The sequence below is a fragment of the Schistocerca americana genome, chromosome 3 (genome assembly GCF_021461395.2).
Source record: "Schistocerca americana isolate TAMUIC-IGC-003095 chromosome 3, iqSchAmer2.1, whole genome shotgun sequence".
NCBI classification, from domain to species: Eukaryota; Metazoa; Arthropoda; class Insecta; order Orthoptera; family Acrididae; genus Schistocerca; species Schistocerca americana.
Window position 1 is genome coordinate 572,395,072 of NC_060121.1, and position 21,922 is coordinate 572,416,993.

General features: G+C 42.9%; 1 protein-coding gene across 1 annotated transcript in view; it reads right to left on the reverse strand.

The window, feature by feature from the left end:
* LOC124605731 (juvenile hormone esterase-like) overlaps positions 1-18,764 on the reverse strand; it is a 117,240-nt gene extending 98,476 nt beyond the window's left edge. Inside the window, exons 1-2 of the mRNA XM_047137610.1 lie at positions 18,638-18,764; positions 2,676-2,826 (exon numbers count right to left, since the gene is read on the reverse strand). Coding sequence (XP_046993566.1) covers positions 2,676-2,738 — 63 coding nt within the window. The 5' untranslated portion in view covers positions 2,739-2,826; positions 18,638-18,764. The remainder of the gene's footprint in view (positions 1-2,675; positions 2,827-18,637) is intronic.
* Between the last annotated feature and the right edge of the window lie 3,158 nt (positions 18,765-21,922).

A 21,922-nucleotide genomic window follows, 5' to 3' on the forward strand; every position in this document is an offset into this window, starting at 1 on the left:
CAGTATGCACCACAAATGCATCTTCTTACAAAGTACTTTTCTATAAGATGTAGAGAGCTTGGCGTGAGAGAAAAAAACGTGTCTCATCGCACGTCGATACTCAGTAAGAAGGGTGAAGTAAAGGGCCGAATCAGCTGCTTAAAAATTTCCGAACAATATTTGCCCATTCCGTTTATATCTCTGCGTTCGTTGATAATAACAACAACGTAATTTGTATTGTATATCAAGGAAACTCCATCGAGTCTAAGTTTCTTAACAGAAACTTGAATACCATCATCATCAGCAAACATGATTTGATGGGTTGTAATATAAAATCGAATACAAATAAACTCAGTAACTCAAGGTAGTGCAGCAGTAGTTGAAGTACCTTGCGAAATGTGATGTAGAAGGGAAAAAGGCATGTGAATCAGTTAGCACCTGTGTGATAAATCACAGAAAATGACTATATAAGAACATGACAAATCGTAGCATTGACAATTTACGTAAACAGAACAATAAAGACAAGATACTCTCTACTTGACATAAATTGAAAATCAAATTGTTACACGGGCAGGGAAGATATTTTTAACTGAACGACAAAAGTGACTGCGAGAAAGACAAATTATGAGATAGTGACTCAACAGTGCTGTACCTACACAAGAAACTTCAGCATCTTATAGGTAAGTGCGTTGGCTTTGACGCCACTCCATGAACCACCAGCGCTGGCCCTCCTATTTGTTTCATCCATCATACACGATATTTTCCAAAGTCGGCATCTGTATTAATAATTGTTTAAATAATAAACTACAGCACCAGTTACGTTTTTGCCTGCGTAGCACCACGGGGTTCATGGATTCACTCACATTCTCAAGTGCTCTGCGAATTTACATGTGCACTGTAAGTGATGTCTTCGTGTGTGTTGATCTTCTTGTCTCCCTGTGCAAGCGTGTTTCTATAGTCTTACAGTACTGTATCGTAGACGTGACTGAAAGTCGTGGAAGAGTCGTGCGACCATTCTAATCACAAAAATATAAAAGGCTTTAAAATATTTAGCTGGTTGCGAAACAATAGCCACAGAAAGTTTTAGAACCCTTATTTTTATTCACTACTCGTTTCGGGCTCTCCTCATCTTCAAAATGGCTCTAAGCACTATGGGACTCAACTGCTGTGGTCATAAGTCCCCTAGAACTTAGAACTAGTTAAACCTAGCTAACCTAAGGACATCACACACATCCATGCCCGAGGCAGGATTCGAACCTGCGATCGTAGCGGTCGTGCGGTTCCAGACTGTAGCGCCTTTAACCGCTCGGCCACTCCGGCCCGCCCCTCATCTTCAGATCATCCTTTTATACAAAGTGAACATACAACTTTGGCAAAGTTGTCAAGTAACGTCAAAAGCGACATAGGTTTTACAGTTCAACATAGCAAAATGAGATTTCAGTTAAACGTGTGTCCTACTAACAGCCAACTATTAGTAGCACACAAATTTCAAATAAACATGTGTACTGCTAACAACCAGCTGTCATCCGAAGATGGGCACAGACCGAAACGCGTAATGAATTATGAAAGGATCCAGAAACATCATGTGACAGTTATTTCGCGACCAACCAGCTATATTAACGCCATTCTTATTCTTGTGATCACAGTAATGTGTATTACATTAAAGCAAACAATGTGTAGATTTCACCTTCCCGTTACAGCAAATATTGTGAACGATGGTTTTCGAATACGGGAATTTCTGCGTAATGCAGGAGTCACCGGGTCTTATACCCTAAAAAGACGACCACACCGCAAGAGAAGCAGAACAACACGCATCAAGCCGTCAATGGTACTGTAAACTCCTACAACACTTGGAAGTGCGAATGAATTATTGGAATGCTACGAACTAGGCGTGAGAAAATGTGAGTGGTGGAGTACTTTATTGTTTAACTCATTGGCGCATTACATACCCTAATAACGAGTAGCCCGATGTTTGCCAGATGGTCTTCGCAACTCTAGTAGCGCATGCGCACAGGACACTTTCCTATTACTCTGCCTCTCTGACAGTGCACCAGGATATCGTGGCGGGACCACAGCACAAAATTTGTTGGCGGTACGTTTTCGACATTTCGGCCCAACGGATCTCAGGGAATATGTGCCTTTATATCTCATTATAAAACTTAGTGCTGTTGATAGAACTTACAACATATCGAGTACCGTTCACAGAAATTTTATACCCATCTGCACCGGAAGAGAAACTTTTAATATATTTTCGTTTACTTCATAGGAAAATACTCTTACGGACTGAACCAGACTGAGAGTTACAGCTTGTCAGTTCTCAGATTTAATCTTTCACCCGATAACGGTATTCGATAATGAATCTTCACGAATTTTCGCGCCAGTCGCTGTGGCCGAGCGGTTCTACGCGCTTCAGTCCGGAACCGCGCGACTGCTACGGTCGCAGGTTCGAATCCTGCCTCGGGCATTGATGTGTGTGATGTCCTTAGATTTAAGTAGTTCCAAGTCTAGGGGACTGATGACCTCAGATGTTAAGTCCCATAGTGCTCAGAGCTATTTGAACCATTTTCGACTTTTCGCTACTTCGTTGATAAGTTCGTTTTACAGGGAAAGGAACATAGGGCTAGGTCGACTGCAAGACCCGACAGAATATTCAGTTGTTCTCTATCAATGCTGCCACTACTAATGCAACAACTTACCTTGCATTGTGTCATAAATCCAACGACGGCGAACAAGCCGGCGACTGACAGTTTCAGCTGCATAGCTAACGCGTTGTTACTGCCACCAGCTTGTGTTCTTCGTTACAGTGCCTTGCATTCAACGTCGCTGTCTCGGCAACTACACGAAGGCCTGCAAATGACAATGGTTGTACTAATTCAAGTTCTTTGTGCTATGCGACAGTTTAAATGCGGCCACGATGTTTTCCAGCCCACAGCTGGCCGTTATCTGAGGAGGAAGCTGTTCTTATCTCCGTTACCGGTGTACGTTTAGCAACGTTTGTTGTTCATTTCTAAACCTTATTTCCTGAGAACTGCTCTTTCCTAGAAGATTGCACTGTAGCTTACTTCGCACATATTGCAAATTTTCTTGTTAATTGCTGAGCAGATTATTAGCGGAGTCCTCAGAAAAAGCCCACAGAAACACGTTTGAACATTACGTAAAATGAATCTGTCGCTGTTCCTCTGCGTCTGCGTTGTTTTGAAACTTCCTGGCAGTCTGAAAGTGTGTTACGAAACAACTCTCGCCAGGCGAGAACTTACCTTTCTTGTGGTATAAATTTATCGTGTACTGTAGTATACGGTTATGATTGATGACCATCCCACAATTTCATTTCTGCCAAAACCTCTACCTCTCATATTTTAAAACTCACTGAAGCTCTCTTACATATCTTGCTGGACTCCCACGTCTAAAAAAGTGGTTTGGCCGCAGTCGTGTCCGTTGGTGTGAATCTTCCACGGACATTTATCCTGGAAGTAACGTCTAACCTCTGAGCAAGACATTTCAACGCTACATTTATACACTGTTTCCCAAAAGTGCAATGTTAGCAACATCTGCAGAAAAGCTTCTATAGAGTTCATAAAGCAGGAGAGAGGAAATGTCACAGATGAAATTGTGTGGGAGTATTTTTCCTCATCGAATGAAGTTATGCTGTGCTGCTATTGGGACAATTGGCTGGTGAAAATCTGTACAGCCTTCCGTTTTATAACCTTTATAGTACCTAAAATACTCTTTTACAACTAGAATTCAAGTAGAATTCAGAACAAAAACTAAAAAGAAAATTTTAAGTTCTTGTTTCTTCTTTTCATTGCATTCAGCATCATTGCCCTTCGTTCATGTTAACTGTATTCTTTCACACTTTTGTTTCTTATAGTCGACTAAATTAGACCTATCGAAGATGATACATAATGCCTTTCTCTTCGGTATTATGTATATTACGTTTCCAGTTCTTGCTCTATGCACTAAACACGTTTAAAATCTAACCCAAAACTATCTGAAAATTAAATATCTAAGTATTGTTAAAAACTAGCCCGAAACCATTTCAAAATTATCTCCACTATCTTTAATATAGTATAGTATCACCCTAGTGTAATTTTCACATTTCCCTGTAATCATGATTTCTACGTTAAAAAAGTCATGAACATCTTAAGTATGTGAATTAGATTTTGGATTACCCGAAGAAACGGGTTCCCTGGAAGCAGTAATTCTTTCATAACGTATGCTATTCTAGAATGTAGATTGCAAGTTAATTATTCCGTTTCGGTCCCCGAGTGCAGTTGGCTGAGGAATTACAGATCTTCATAGTGCTGTTGAGTCAGTTGTCGCTCCTAGCGAAAAGTTTCTTTGGCAGAATATGAGTTGCGAGCGTGGCTAACCAATGGAATGACATTAAGAGTGGTATAGTAAAACAGTCATACGTCTGAGAAATCTCTTGGAAATGAAATAATCCGGAAATGCTGAGAACCTAAATGATCCGTTGTGCAGTCGATACGTCATGCCACGGTCTCTTCGCGCGGAGATCAGTGACAGACCGGGAAGGTGAAACAGTTTGCTCGGGCTAAGGCGGCAGAGTTTAGTGGCGAGGCGAGGTGTGAACCGGCAGTTGATGGTTGGTGCAAGTTCAGCTGTTGACAGTCACCGGTGCTGAGCGTAGCAGCGATACCAAGGAGAGACACTCAGACGGGTTCCTCAATTGCGAACCATTGTTACCATGGTTGGGGCCGGCTGCTAACCTTTGGACGTGTGGGGCGCGTACCGAGGGGAGAGGTGCGACCTTCGGCGACCGACCGGAAATGGAGGCTGGAGGCGAACAACAGCAGCGTTGAAATTGTGTGTCAACTCCTCAGTTTCCTTGCTGGACCTTTGTACGGATATGTGCGGTGAGCTTTCGATCTTATCGAACGCGAGTGAGACAAGTATCGGCAGTAGCTGTAATTGCCGTTTCCTGTACCAGTACTGGGACGGATTAGTTCGGTAGTTTTTTGGTTGTTCGTTCGACGTTCAACCCTAGTTCCATACCTGGTTATTGATCCCTTTCTTCTGTCCTTAGGCAAAAGAAAGTTGTGTGTGCGCTCCTATAAACCTACTGAATTTGTTTCTGTATTTAATGCTCCAGTCCGAGTGTTATACTGCTGTAAGGCGTCGGATATGTGGCGGCAGCAGTTATATATTAAGTCGGTTCATTTCATGCGTCACATTCAGTATGTACGATTACTGGAGCACACAGTTCCATCTATTGTACTGTTGGGTGTACTACTAGGTGCGACTTTTTTTTGTTTTAGTGTGTTTGCAGTGTGGGGCCCCTTAATTATTAAGTCTCTTTCAGTGAGCACTTTATTTAGTTTCTGTTACTACTATCATATAGGTGGATGTAATGGTATTTAAAAGGTTATGTTCTGTTATTAGTCAGGGATTGTTAGCCAACCAAATACCTAAGCTTGGGGCGCAGCTTGGCGCCATTAATTGGTTTACCTCTTACCATATCGTGCGAGTTTGGTACAATTCGTGGTTCGCGGTCGAACTTCATGGTCGGTAACTGTATTAGGACCTGCTTGCAGATTTTTGCAGCCTTACAAGTTTCATTGATTTGACTCCGTTAACTTACTGAAAAGGTATTTACTTGTTTTTCTTGTTGCTGTAATTTCCACTGTTGGGCGGCGACATTCGGTCTATAGTAGAGGCCCGGCCCAATTCCTATACTAAGTTCTGTATTTCTCTGTTAATTAGGCTACCATTTACGTTTCCTTTGGTGGGACTTGAATGAAATCTACCTGACTGATACAGCAGGTGCAGCTTCCGAAAGCGGAGCAAAGGCGGCGCCCGATCAAATGTGCAGCCGGGTGCAGGTGGTCCCAGTCCTTCAGAGCTCACTACGCCTTGGCAAGACAGGGTTGTGTAACACGTCGATGTATTTATTTGACGCTTAATCATTGCGCTCCTACTGCAGCTCTCATTTTATTTTTTTTTATATTTGTTTTTAGCTCTTTTATATTCTTGAAGTGTTAACCTACTAATTTCCCAACTGAGTAATTACTAGAATTATTTAGTTAAATGTATTTATCCAAGTGCGGTTCGGCCAACTGAGTGGTTATTAATCTTACTCCTTGCATGCACTGTTGGTTTTTGTACAGGTCACACACTAGAAGATTTAAGATCTGCTAATTTCATAAAGGCTCTCACTGACTATTTGTACCATACAGCACGCAATACTTAACAGCAGTTTTGTCTGGTTATCTGTGTTGCATGCCTTGCGCTGCTCCACTATCCGGCGGTACTGTAATTATCTTACATGATATTTATTTTCGGGGTATACTTCCATTTTGGACTGTAAATGTTAATGTTTCTTTCGAGAAAGAATTTTAGCTCATTTATTGTTCTGTTACAGTTTTTATTATTGTATTTAATCTGTTTGCTATTACTCAAGCTGGTACAGTATTATGATTGTAAATGATTCTGATTCTTAGTAGTCAATGCAACTGTAGGTGTTTTTCCTATAGATGTTTAAGAAACTTAATTTAATGAGTTCTGTTGAGATAAAGTTCAGAGCACGAAAGACGTTCGATCTGCCTGTGGCCCTGTCCTTTCTACGACAGATAGGTTGAGTCGGGTATTGCGAACCACTAAAAGAGACAGAAACACGTACCGTGTAATAGATACGAAACTGGATCACGGTAACATTGATGTTGCACACAAATTAATAATAATCGCATTAGAGAGCATATAACAAGGAACTTAATGTTTAGACTTGAAACAGGTGTTTCGGTAAGTGAAGTACAACATGCTACATACCAGTAGTTGTAGGAGGCTCCACAGACAATAATCCAAAGGACTGAGGTTGGGGCTACTTCTAGAACAAATAATGTCTCCATCATCTCGTTTAACCTTTAGTGCTGTTTGTTGTAGAGATGCTAAAATAGATTTCGTAACACGGCAAGTGGAGGTTGAAGATAGGCCGGAGCTGTAAGTGAAGGTTGAAGATAGACCGTAGCTGCAAGTGAAGGGCGAAGATACACCGGAGCTCCCAGAAGATGCAAGCATCAGCACAAGTCGCCATACAGTGTGTACAGTGTGAGGCAACCCGTACAACGGCTCAAAGGGTATTTCACGGGCAGTTTATGTATCCATATTATAGTCAACTTTCGCTAGGCAATAACCGACGTCGGAAGAACTTTTGTCAACGGTTTGTCTCACGAGCTACTAATCCAAGGTAATGCTTAAGGTAATGTTTGGCAGCGAATGAAATTCATCTGGCCACACGAGGCTAGAAACCAGGAGCTTATGTGTGTGTTGGTACTGTAGTGGACGATATTCGCCCACATCATCTCATGAGAGCTCTCTAAAAGGAATTGTCTCAAAGCACTCTTCCAGATGTACCACGGGATGAATCCGTGAAACTGAAGAAAAAGCAAGGTAATTAGACATTATGTGACTCAGACAAACACTGTGTGAAGGAAAGCAGGACATACACAACGACAATGTTATTGCATTGATAAATGATACAATTTATCCCTGTAGTGTATATGATAACAAATGAAGACCAAATGAAACACACATGTCAATAAAAGGTGCCCAAACACTCGAATCATCTACAGTTTACCCCTCCTCCCCTCCCTCTGGCGGCTACTCACACGTATCTTCTCGCATGTAAACGATCATAGAGCTGCCGAATGTCATCCTACGATGGTGTGTCCCAACCGTCCTTCGCCTTTCTTTTATTTTTTTTTTTTTTTTTTTTTTGCAATTCTCAGTAATTCTTCCTGTGCGTGTTCGACAGGCGAGAAAACTGGAAACTGGTGAACTGGTGATCTAGTAGGACAGAGCAGTTGTTATACATCATTAGGAGGACATTGCGCCACAACAGTCCTATCTGAAGGAGTGTTGTCCTGCTAAAAAGCACATCAGCTTCATGTCGAAGAAATAGCAGTAGCACGGAGTTAACAATCTGTGCAACGTAGCACGCACTGGTTACTTTATCCTGCATAAACACCAGATATGACAGCGAGTCGTAACTGATGGTAACTCACTTCATGAAGCCTGGCATGAGATCCTCCGGCCAGGGTGGCCGAGCGGTTCTAGGCGCTACAGTCTGGAACCGCGTGACCACTGCGGTCTCAGGTTCGAATCCTGCCTCGGGCATGGATGTGTGAGATGTCCTTAGGTTAGTTAGGTTTAAGTAGTTCTAATCTGGGGGACTGATGACCTCAGAAGTTAAGTCCCATGGTGCTCAGAACCATTTTTTGGGATGGGATCCGTTTCTTGTTGGAAAACGCACTTCGGAATAGACCTCTCCACAGGTGTGCGCCATACGCGTGTACATCCATGACTCGCATACAGACAGAACTTACTCTCATCACTGAGGAGAACAAAATGCCATTCCACTTCCCAGTCGACTTTCTGACGCGAGAGAAGCTGAAGTAATAGCGTGGCCTGAGGACATGTGAGCTTAATGCCGATGCAAGCAGACGGTTCCCAGTCGTCCTCGGTGATATATCAGGTGCAACATGTGCCCCGTATGTTCTATGCGGATGTCCAGAACCTGATGTACAGGGCGCTGGAAGGTTTCACAGATCACCGCATACAGCAATGATACGCCATCAATATAATGTGCCCAACATGAGCAGCAGTTCGTCGATACCTCTATCCAGCATCACGTAGGCTTCCAATGCTGAAGTTGTTCCAAAGAAGTGCGAACTCGTCGGCGGAGCAAGGCTGTACCCTAGAGTGAATGTTGCAAACACTGTTCACCTTCTAATGCTTAAAAAATGCCACCTCACTGCGAAAATGTGGCCATCCTGAGTGCCCTCTGATTGCCGTTAACGGTGACAGATGAATCACTATCACCACAACCCTCAGTATGCACTTAACGTTGCCCTGGTACGATTGAACAAAGTCTTTGAGGGTGCTTTATTTTTTGTATTTCAATCACTTGAGACGCAATGTATGACATTTGCAATAGCAGATGGACTGGCAGTGGACGGCGAGTCACGTGCTATCCCTCCCCCACTCCACCACCCCCCCACAATCGACCTCAGCTCTTTAATTTATTGTCTACAGTTTCACCTGAGGTACTCGGTATATAGAGAGATCAACATGTCGTGGAATTACGCTAAAGCACTTCACCGAATCAAGAAATGTTTGAAAGTTTGCGAAAGACCGTCCTCGGATAACTGCATACGCATATGAAGCAAGAGAAGGATACTTTACATTTTTATAATAAATTCCTGCCTGGAAGAACGTCTATCATTTTAACGATTTTTGTTCTTTTAGCATGCTGGATTCGTTAACTAAATTTTATTAAAGTAATTTTATTGTGTCTTGTTTTTAATACTGTTTATTTGTAAAAATTGTTATATGATCGTATTACTGAAGGAATCGCATTTTCTTCCATTTCTTCAAAGTTTTGAATTTGATAAATGCAACTAGAGTTAAACAAATGCCTTTGAAAGTTATGTGATCTCGGTAGCGTGTCTAAAAAATTACCGAGGTCCAGCATTCGACGGTGGTAAACGTACTGAGAATCACCATAAAAGTGTCTAGTAGAACGGATTCTTGGAAGCCTAGGATCGAACGAAACACGTTGTTAAACAGTCCAACCACGAATGTTGCATAAGCGCTTAAGTCTATATCTGAAATTCTGTTGCCACCTTGTTGAGACCGAGAAGTGTCATCTCCTGGAGAGGTGACCTTTTTAAAGCGAATGAAAATGTTATCTTGTCTTTTATTTTTCATAGTTGAATTTTACGAGTTGGCATGTCTAATTTCCAAGTGGTGCACTGGGAACAGAGATGAAACATTGACGATCCATAGCATTATATATCTGTGCTTATAGTCCACTATAACTGCTCTCCACGTGTATCACTTTTGTAAGTCACAAAAGGTTAGGCCTTGCATATATAGAAAATATGCTACAATTCTCGTAAAACTGACATGTTGTTGGTGTTCTTTTGGGAACAGACGACGGATGGCCAAGTATATGACAACCATGTTTGTTTCGCGTTACTGAGGTATGTGAAGAACTTCGAGGAAACTGGGGACTGACACCAGGTTCCGGGGGTTTTGATGGGTACCTTTCTGAAGCTTGATAAGAACATGTAGAACCTGCGAAGAAACTCGTAGAGACTCTAAGCACACCGAAAAATGGTAACTCCCAGAAAACATCACTTTAAGAGCATGTAATACCGCCTCTAGCCCTGATAAAGGCCTCCATTCGGCGAAGAAGTGAGTCCATGTGCTTCTGGACGTATTCTGTACCATATGCTGTACCCAGATGAAGTATCTTATTGACTACTCGCACCTGTAAATAGAGGGTCATTGATTGATATGTTTCACACACAGTTCAACACACTCCCAGACATTTGCAATGATGAAGATCGGCTGGTTCAGCTGTCCAGTCTCAGGGTGCCTGAGTGTTGGTCAAACGAAGGACGTATGGTGCAGCCCTGTGAACACGGCTGTTACCGGTTTGGAAGTCAGGACGACAGGAATGTCGACAGCACACTCACCACGAAGATGTAGGAAAGACAGCAACACTTGTTAACCGAGAATGTTGAAATAAACATCAAACGCTATGCTCACGATAAACTGCATCGAGTGCACCTAAGTGGAGGTATGAAAAACATACCCCTCTGAAATAAAAAAGATAACTATGAACCATATCCTCCACACACTGCGGTTTACAAGCCTCACTGGACTGTCGGTGCACCCGTAATCTTTGTATCATTAAAAGGCGGAACTGGACGTCGGATCACACTACATGCCTCCAGTCAACTACTGCCCAGTTTCTGTGCTGCTTGGCCGACTTAATATGTGAGTTTCATGTGCCGCTATGACCAGGTGCCGATCTGTTGATGAGTAGTTCCTTTGCAATTTTCAGTCCGGGAACTGGTTGACATGGACCTCCATTTACTGACAATTCCTGTCGGGTTTGAAAACAATTGTCTTTAACATGGCGTGACACTCGAGGCCCATCGCTGGTTGAAATCTTTTTACGACTGCTGTTCTTAGGCCGTGTCATGTCTACGATTATCATATCATTCCTGACTGACATGTAGGACATTTCCTGTTCGTATATCAACAAATCCTTACTGCCATTTTGTACTGTCTTCATGTCGATCCATTTTACTTCAGTGATTCCATACAACCAACTGACCCGTACACACAACTTCACTACCATGGCTTACGTTAGACGCGGAGTGTCACATGGTCGCGTGGTGCCGTCGAACAAAAGGACACGGCATAATTTATTCTGAACTGCACCTTAAGCACGGAGTGCGAAGCCCACAGTACGCCAATCACGCTTGGCTTCGTTATACCAAAAAAAAAAAATGAATATTATGGTTTAGTAGAATCGCATACAACTATTGGGTTGGAGTTGAAGTCCTTAGTTTCATGAACACAGCAGATACACGTAACAGACTTTAGTCGTCAATAATACATCCTCCTTCAATATTTACAACAATGTGCCAACACTGGGACAACCCTTCGATCCTGTGCCTGTGCCTCTAGAAATCACATGGTCGTCAGGCGAAGAACTCATCAAACCACGTTCGACGTCCATTTTTATCCGAAAATGGCTCCTTGAATGTTACTTGATAGAGAGCGGAAAAGGTGAAAATTTGAAGACACAATATCAGGTGGGTGCGGAATGATTTCCCAACCCAAATCCTGTATAGTGCTTTCGGCAGTCCAGTAGAAGCGGGCGGGCGTTATCGTGGACTAGCATCACTTCACGGAGTGTCCCTGTTAAGCGTTCTTGGACTGCGTTTGCAGCACGTCTCACTTGTTGCCAATAAATTTCAGCAGTGGTGGTTACTCCACGGGGAAGCAATTCGTAGGACACCACTTCGTCGGTGTTCCACCAGATGCATATCAATCTTTTGTGGAGAAGCGGAGGTATTTGCACGGAGAGTTGCTGCTTTGTTACGGCTTATTCATTAGTTTCTTTTCCTTCTGTAAGCTTAAAGACAAAATTTCTCGTCACCAGTGATACAGGATAGTGGTGATCGGTGTTGTTCACGATCCAACTGATGACGAGCGAGCAGAGACGGTCATGCGGCCACCTGGTGATTTTTGTAATTCTGTCTTAGAGAATTCAGTACGCGTACACCCGCCTTTTGAACCTTCCTTATTCCATACAAATGTCGCACGACTGAGGAAGGATCACAGTTCATCACATTTGCTAGTTATCGGGTACACGACGTAGATCTGGGGTGGGGGATGGGTGGGGGGTGGGGGGGAGGGAGTTATCACTCTCCAATCCTCCCCTGGTAGCTGAGTGACCAGCGCGACGGAATGTCATACCTAACGGCCCGTGTTCGATTCCCGGCTGGGTCGGAGATTTTCTCCGCTCAGGGACTGGATGTTGTGTTGTCCTTATCATCATCATTTCATCCCCATAGACACGCAAGTCGCCGAAGTGGCATCAACTCGAAAGACTTGTACCAGGCGAACGGTTTACCCGACGGGAAACCCTAGCTAGCCACACGGCATTTCTATCAGTCTTCTAAATGGTTTGATACGTCCCTCCACGAATTCCTCTCCTGTGCTAACCTCTTAATCTCTAGCACTTGAAACGTACGTCCTCACTAATTTTCTTCCTCTACAGTTTTGCTCCCTCTAGCACCATGGAAGTCATTCCTTCATGTCTTAACAGCTATCCTATCGTTCTGTCCCTTCTCCTTATCAGTGTTTTCCACATGCTCCTTCCGTCTCCGATTCTACGCAGAATCTCCTCATTCCTTACCTTATCAGCCCACCTAATTTTCATAATTTTCAAAATTCGTCTGTAGCACCACATCTCAAATGCTTCGAATCCTTCTGTTCCGGTTTTTCCACAGTCCATGTTTCATTATCATACAATGCTGTACGCCAGGCATACATTCTCAGAAATTTCTTCCTCTGATTAAAGCCTATGTTTGGGACTAGTCGAATGCCCTTTTTGATATTGCTAGTCTGCTTTTGGTGTCGTCCTTACTCCGTCCGACATTAGTCATTTTACTGCCTAGGTAGAAGAATTCCTTAACTTAATCTTCTTCGTGACCATCAATCCTGATATCATCTTTCTCGCTGTTCTCATTTCTGCTACATCTCATTACTTTCGTCTTTCTTTGATTTACTCCGAATCAATATTTTGTACTCATTAGTGTTTTTACTCGATTCAGCAGATCATATAATTCTTCTTCACTTTCACTCCGGATACCAATGTCATCAGCGAATTGTATTACTGATACCCTTTCACCAAAAAGTTTAATCCCACTCCTAACACTTTCTTTTATTTGCATCAGTCCTTCTTCGATGTACAGATTGAACAGAATGGGCGAAAAACTATATCCCTATCTTACACACTTTTTAATACGAGCACCTCGTTCTTGGTCTTCCACTCTTATTATTCCGTCTTTTCTCTTGTACATATTGTGTATTATCCGTCTCTCCCTGCAGCTTATCACTACATTTGTCATAATTTTGAACATCTTGTGCCATTTTAATAGTTGAACGCTTTTTCCAGGTCTACAAATCCTATGAACATGTCTTGATTTTTCTTTAGTCTTGCTTCCACTATCAACCGCCACGTCAGAATTGCCTCTCTCTGGCTTTACCTTTCTTAAAGCCAAACTGATCGTCATCTAGCACATCCTCAATTTTCTTTTCCATTCTTCTGTATATAATTCTGGTCAGCAACTTGGATGCACGAGCTGTTAAGCTGATTGTCCGATAATTCTCGCACTTGTCAGCTCTCTCAGTCTTCGGAATTATGTGTATGATATTTTTCCAAAAGTCGGGTGGTATATCGCCAGACTCACACAGTTACATTGTGCACACCAACGTGAACTGTCGTTTTTTAGCCACTTCCCCTACTGATTTTAGAAATTCTAATCGAATATTATCTATCCCTTCTGCATTATTTGATATTAAGTCCTCCAAAGTTCTTTTAAATTCTGGTTCTAATACTGGATCGCCTATCTGTTCTAAATCGACTCCTGTTTCTTCTTCTACCACATCAGACAAGTCTTCCCCCTGCATAGAGGCTTTCAATGTATTGTTTCCACCAATCCGCTCTCTCGTTTGCATTTAACAGTGGAATTACCGTTACGCTCTTAATGTTATCACCCTTGCTTTTAATGTCCCCGAAGTTTGTTTTGACTTTCCTGTATGCTGAGCCTGTTCTTCCGATGATCATTTCTTTTTCCATGTCTACACATTTTTCCTGCAACCGTTTCGTCTTAGCTTCCCTGCACTTCCTATTTATTTCATTCCTCAGCGACTTGTATTTCTGTATTCCTGAGTTTACCGGAACATTTTCGAACTTCCTCCTTTCATCGATAAAGAACGTAACTGCGAATAAACCATTCGTAACAGAAGAAACATCTTCTGTTACGAGTGATTTCTTCGCAGTTACCTTCTTTGTAGCTACGTTTTCCTTTCCAACTTCTGCAGTGGTCCGTTTTAGAGATGTCATTCTGCATTAATGCGACTAAACGATTATCATCAAAGCCCGAAGGTCTTCCTGAACGTGGATAGTCTCCAATGTCAAAACAATCCTCCTTGAAATAAGAAAACCATTTTCTTGCCGTACTTTGTCCTTTAGCGTTATCCCTATACATGGGGCAGATGTTACTGGGTACCTACACTGCTGTCACTTCTCTATTGAAACCAGGCAGAAGAAAATGTCGGAAATGTTCCGCTTTCTCCATTTGCCTCTTCATTTTACCGCGTCCACAGCTGCACTCAGTATTTCCAAATGACAAAATGACAGTATGTAAACTCAAATAGCTACAGTGAACTACAACCAGAATATGACAATCAATAAATAACCCTTCAGCAGTCGCAATAGCAAAACCTAAAACAGAAACAATACGAACTTACTAATAGCAAGTGCTCTATTCTGCTGTTATCCGTAGATGCGCAGTAGAAGAGGTGTAAGCAGGCATGCGCACAACACAACATTTAGAGGGGTCTTCTGCTTGTTATTGTTTTATCTTTTGGTCAGCGAACTAGGAATACATGAGCTCTTGAGGATTCTTTTGGCGGTTGTGGGAGATACTGTACCCATTTTTTGCTGTGTAATGTTCTTTTAATACAGAAAGAGAAGAAATGAAAATCCTCTTTATTGTAATGCTGTTGCGAAAAGCTGTATATTTGATGGTAGATTATTATTGTAGAAATGAAATGGAACAGCGATGGTGTGTCATACACCAAAGAAAGCTGTTTATATTATCTACATTTGCTGTACGTTAATAAGATGCCTCTACAAACGTTTGACTGGGAGTTCATGTGTAAATGTGCACGTAACTGTACTTTCGATGTGTGTACGTATAACGTAAATCGCTGGAATAACAGCACGTGTATGATTTGACTGCATATTCTGTATTACTTCAGCATGCCGGGCAGCACAGTGCTGAGAGAATAGCTGGCCACAAGAGCCAGAGCAGCTGTGCCGGCCGCTGCCGGTGGGGACGGTAAAAGCCGTTCCGCATATGTCCGGTCGCACAGTTCTCCTGAGCTGAAGAAGAGAGAGGAGTGGCACAGGCAACGATAAAAAGAAGTACATAAACCATGCGTGCGGTGGTTCCTCATTACTGTATCAGTAGTGTGAATCCAGTCATATAAATTGATAGCAGCTTGTCAAAACAAGACTCGTCCATTCTGACGAAGTTCCTTAATCCCCGCAGAAGTTCGGGTCTCAACTCCTTCATTATCAGAGGTGTGTATGCTCCTGCTTTCACACCTTCTTCCGAGCCAGGGTCGAACACAATTACTACTCCTGGCATTACGTCGTTGTTCTACTCATCTCCTAATGACTACGGTGGCCACTATCACCTCAAGTGCTGCATAAATACACTCCTGGAAATTGAAATAAGAACACCGTGAATTCATTGTCCCAGGAAGGGGAAACTTTATTGACACATTCCTGGGGTCAGATACATCACATGATCACACTGACAGAACCACAGGCACATAGACACAGGCAACAGAGCATGCACAATGTCGGCACTAGTACAGTGTATATCCACCTTTCGCAGCAATGCAGGCTGCTATTCTCCCATGGAGACGATCGTAGAGATGCTGGATGTAGTCCTGTGGAACGTCTTGCCATGCCATTTCCACCTGGCGCCTCAGTTGGACCAGCGTTCGTGCTGGACGTGCAGACCGCGTGAGACGACGCTTCATCCAGTCCAAAACATGCTCAATGGGGGACAGATCCGGAGATCTTGCTGGCCAGGGTAGTTGACTTGCACCTTCTAGAGCACGTTGGGTGGGACGGGATACATGCGGACGTGCATTGTCCTGTTGGAACAGCAAGTTCCCTTGCCGGTCTAGGAATGGTAGAACGATGGGTTCGATGACGGTTTGGATGTACCGTGCACTATTCAGTGTCCCCTCGATGATCACCAGTGGTGTACAGCCAGTGTAGGAGATCGCTCCCCACACCATGATGCCAGGTGTTGGCCCTGTGTGCCTCGGTCGTATGCAGTCCTGATTGTGGCGCTCACCTGCACGGCTCCAAACACGCATACGACCATCATTGGCACCAAGGCAGAAGCGACTCTCATCGCTGAAGACGACACGTCTCCATTCGTCCCTCCATTCACGCCTGTCGCGACACCACTGGAGGCGGGCTGCACGATGTTGGTGCGTGAGCGGAAGACAGCCTAACGGTGTGCGGGACCGTAGCCCAGCTTCATGGAGAAGGTTGCGAATGGTCCTCGCCGATACCCCAGGAGCAACAGTGTCCCTAATTTGCTGGGAAGTGGCGGTGCGGTCCCCTACGGCACTGCGTAGGATCCTACGGTCTTGGCGTGCATCCGTGCGTCGCTGCGGTCCGGTCCCAGGTCGACGGGCACGTGCACCTTCCGCCGACCACTGGCGACAACATTGATGTACTGTGGAGACCTCACGCCCCACGTGTTGAGCAATTCGGCGGTACGTCCACCCGGCCTCCCGCATGCCCACTATACGCCCTCGCTCAAAGTCCGTCAACTGCACATACGGCTCACGTCCACGCAGTCGCGGCATGCTACCAGTGTTAAAGACTGCGATGGAGCTCCGTATGCCACGGCAAACTGGCTCACACTGACGGCGGTGGTGCACAAATGCTGCGCAGCTAGCGCCATTCGACGGCCAACACCGCGGTTCCTGGTGTGTCCGCTGTGCCGTGCGTGTGATCATTGCTTGTACAGCCCTCTCGCAGTGTCCGGAGCAAGTATGGTGGGTCTGACAGACCGGTGTCAATGTGTTCTTTTTTCCATTTCCAGGAGTGTAATTGCCTCCTCCATATCCCGAATTCTGTGAAATTAATTCGCTTGTAAGATCATGACATACACACTTTAGTGCATATTTGTGTATTGTCATAATGTGATTTCGTTCTGGCAGCACAAGGTAACAATTACATAATAAATGCGAACGTAGACCTCTCAGACGTTTAAACGTTAGTAAAAAATATCATTCAGACTCAACGATGTAAATAATCTTACAGTTCCGAATGTGTACCCTTGGAGCAGCACCCTTGGTGCAGACTTACATTTTAGACGTACAGCTTAATAACCCTAACAAAAATGCTGGCAGTTCCAGGCTCGTATGCTTACGGCGCTGGTGCAGACCTGTGTGCATTGGGTGTGTCGTGTAATTCCAGCCCATGACTCACCGCGCGGAACGTCATACGAATTTACCGCATTTCCACATTTGGGTACCTGACCAGGTCGGTTGACAGCAGTTCTTGTTCAACGATTAATTTCAATTCCTGTTCCTATTTTTATCGGGCAAATTATTAGCTTCTAACTGTCTGCCTTTCATGTCCAAGGTTCACATCACATCAATATAAAACAAAGTTCCTACGCAGATAGTAAGGTAATTTTAGTTATGTCAAGGCAGTTGTACGATGGACAGTCATGTGAAACTAACCTATTCATTCACCTGTCACTTCACTACAAAAAACATTCCCAGCATTGATCCATTGCGAAATGGAAAAAGGAAACTTTCGTAAAACCTTAATGCGTTGTACCTCCGCAAAGACAATGTAACTGCACTCAGGCAATGAAGCTGCAACACAGGTACAGAACTATAATGCAACAAGTCTGCTATAGGCTTCACCGGTTTTGGATAAAGAATGGTACAGTTAATGGCATCTTAGATCAACACAAAACGGTTCTTTGTAATAACATAAATCGCATCTTACTTCTAGCTTATCGTAGGCATTCGACCGTGGAACCAGTGAATTTACTAATTTGTGAACGATAAAAAACAACAAACTGTTGCATTCAGACATATCTGAAGTTGTAAATGCTCCATTCTACCTGGAAAGAAAACTCTTAAGGACTGAGAATTAGTTTTCACATTCCACTAAGAACCCAGATACGTCAGTAAAAGTAAAGAGTTTCAGTCTGAAGCACATGACAACTTCACACGGCATCCGTGAAGCAGGGCACCTACCAATAAAATTAAGCAGCGTGGTGGAAATGAGCCGAAAAATATTGTCTTTGCAGAGGGATCTCCAGCAATGTATAGTGCCAGTTTGCTCTGTGCAGTCTACCCTACATTAGGATGCTGTTTGGTTTAAACATGGGAATCAGCGGTGATGTAAATAAGGCAAAGCTATCAAACGCCTGTCGGCGGGATAGAGGTTGTAGCGTTCATTGTCATACTCTAGATAACAGTGAGAAATACTTACAGATTTTTCTGCTCTGGTGACTTGCGCAGTCGAGGACAAGATCGCAGCTGGCGCTGCTGCAGTCTCGGATCAACTGCTGGTGATTCTCCACGCGAGGTCACTAGCCAGTGCTTCCCCTCCCACCTCCCCTCCTTCGCACCTTTGCCAACCGCGTCTTTCCTGCCGACAGCACAACATGTAATGACGTAGGCTCCATATCGACGGCCCACGTATTTCGCTGAGATGAAACTGCAGCCATTTTTTGTCTACCTGCAAGAACATAAACAGCGACACTAGGAAAGTTGTACCAACATTCATTAGCTACAAAATATTGCAATTTTCTTTCCTGCAAATAAAACAATTTTATCATTTCCGTAGGTAATACGAAATCGTTCATCACTTAATCGTAGGCAGCATGTAAAATAAAAAGTATCCTATAGTAATGCTTAATTTGGTTTTGAAGTTGACTGAAATGATTCAGCGAACATACACAGATGCTACACAGACCATAAGAACACGCTGTAGCATCCCAACACAAAGTATCTGAACAAAAAAATGTGCTAATGTTATTACAGTAGATGAAGTTGACTCAGCGAACAAACCGGCAGTAAAATCTGTAATAGGACGGAATGTTCTGCAGGAATAGGAAATCTGTGATACGTAATTTGGTCTGCTGAATGCTGCGAACCAAAGTCTGTAACGAAAATTCTTCGCTGTTATCCCACGATCAGCCAAACCTAAGAATATATATAGCTTCCTGTGTTAATAGTTAGAGAGTCCAGAAGTAATGCACATTTACAAGTCAAAATGGTAGCTGGAAGGCAGTTTTTGAATTTCGTCCTCTTTTAACCAGAAGGGAGGATTCTATTTCATACTTTTGACGAAGACCAATTTTACATCTAAATCGCTGTTTAGAGATACCTTACGGTTTCTCAAAAGTATTTTGTGAGACATGATAGTATTATATCAAATTTTCTTGGCTGTTTTAACCGTAGAGGAATGTCTGGAAGGTGAATTCTTTCCCGCTTGTAGTCTTAACATTACACCGTGTAACTCATCTCTCAGCGACTTTACCTATGAGACGGAGCGACATCAACGCACCGTACGGAAAGAAAACAGACAATTTTCTGAGGAACTGGGAACCGGCTCATACTGCACAGCTAATTTCACAAAAACGACGCAAGGAAAAAGAACAGAGTGTTACAATGCAAAAAGAAAGTGATGTATAGTAGGCATTCCATAAAAAGTATTTGCATATCTCTACGTAAGCGAATTGGTTTCCAGATGAGTTCAGAGATATGATTTGTATCTCTATTCAACAATAATGATTCCAACAATTTAAGTTCTTTACTACACTAGATCTTCTCGCTCGTATTTGGTGTAAGCGATGTTTGAGAAACACATTATTACGTAGAATTACGTGCAATTATCATTTGTAATTATTAGAAAACATAATGGAACTCAGTTGTAAAGTTGTAGTTGTGCCTTTATAGACCAAATATATTATTTGTACCTGGACAGGAGCTCCAGTTATATTCACCTGTAATCGTTAATGTCTCTTCGAAAAGAAAGATTGTGACATCAGATATTGAGCTTCACAGCGGTCAGTCATTTCCCGTGAAACTGCTCACTAAAACTCGACAAAGCGGCTGTCCACTGAGAACGTCTGTTAAGCATCACGCACAGCCGCCTCAGCTGAGGACGAAATATCCGCTACATGTTACATCGGGAAACCTTGGCTGAAACCCTAATTTTATAGAGTAGTGTATGTTGCGTTTGAGATGGGACATCAAATCAGTACAAGCTGTTGCTTCTCGCTGATATACGGACGGCTGTACATATAAATACAGGTTTCACATGACCGTTAGAAACGTCTCGATTTCGCGATCTGGGCAATAGCGCACTATCTAGAAACTTCTATGAGGCTTCTTCCAAGGAGGCAATTAGTACGACCAGATTAATCACATCATCAACTGCCAGTTTCAATAAAAAGCATACGTCTATATTGTGGGGTTCCATGTTCACCCTCAAACTATAGGTGGCTGTTTGTAATTCGCTTTCAGACTTCGAAACAGAAATTATGAGGACATCAAGTGCTTTGATGTTATCTGATGGCAACTTTTATGTACTGTCAGTGTAATGCCAATACTATCTATGTATCGATGCCATTACAGCAGATTACGGACAAGCGTGATGCCTTTAGAGAGGCAATTGACTCTCATTCAGAAGAAAAATTAGTACGTCCTCTTTCGACAAAGAAGATTTAAATTTCCCGTGGTGATTGCAGCACGTGGCGGCGCTATTCTGTAATGAATTTCCACAGTCACAGCGCACGTACAGGCGTGTAAATATAGTCATTTGTTTAGTGTCATGTCCCTAATCGGTGAAACAAATTCCACTGTGATCACACCTCTCGATATTGGTGTTTAACTTTCTCCAAACAATAGTGTACATACACTGCTTCTAACGAGAATACTTGACTCATTTTGTTAAACCTTTGTATCAGATTATACCTCATAAGTAATAGATTATGACAGGATTTTCATCTTTTTATATCGGTCAATAATTATATGAAATCCCAAAAATCAAACTTATTTATCCGCTGGAATCTGTTTGACAGGCAACCTGCCATAGGGGTTAGTTGCCTTGAATATAGTTGGCCTTTTAGTGAAATAGATAAGACAGCGGGGTAAATCACCCTTCAAATAGAAACCACTGAGCAAGGTGAGCGTTGGGCGGCATGGAGTGAGAAGGGAGAGGAGAAAAAATTTCGCAGGTAACTAAAATTTATTTAACAATAAGTCGATACAAAAAAATTTGTCAAAGGAGATAATTGAATAAACTGCAACTTTATTATAAGACATGAAAAAAAAAGGATTTGGCTAAATGAAAAGAAAATGTTGAGTATGTTATACATTGATGGTCAAAATTCTCAATAACAATGATAATGATACTAACTGCAACATGTTACGCCGCATATTAAATGGAATGATCTTGTCTATTGTTCTTGTCACTGCTGCTTGTTTTAATGTGACTCTTTTATCTTCATAAGGCTTAAGTTTATTCCGAGCTGGTTTCCCATCGTCATTCCCAGAATACGAAGTACACTATGTGATCCGAAGTATCCGGACACTTGGCTGAAAGTGACTTACAAATTCGTGGCGCCCTCCATCGTTAATGCTGTAATTCAGTATGGTGTTGGCCCACCCTTTGCGTTGATAACAGCTTCGTCTCTAGCAGGCATACGTTCACTCAGGTGCTGGAAGTTTTCTTGGGGAACGGCAGATAATCTTCACGGATTGCTGC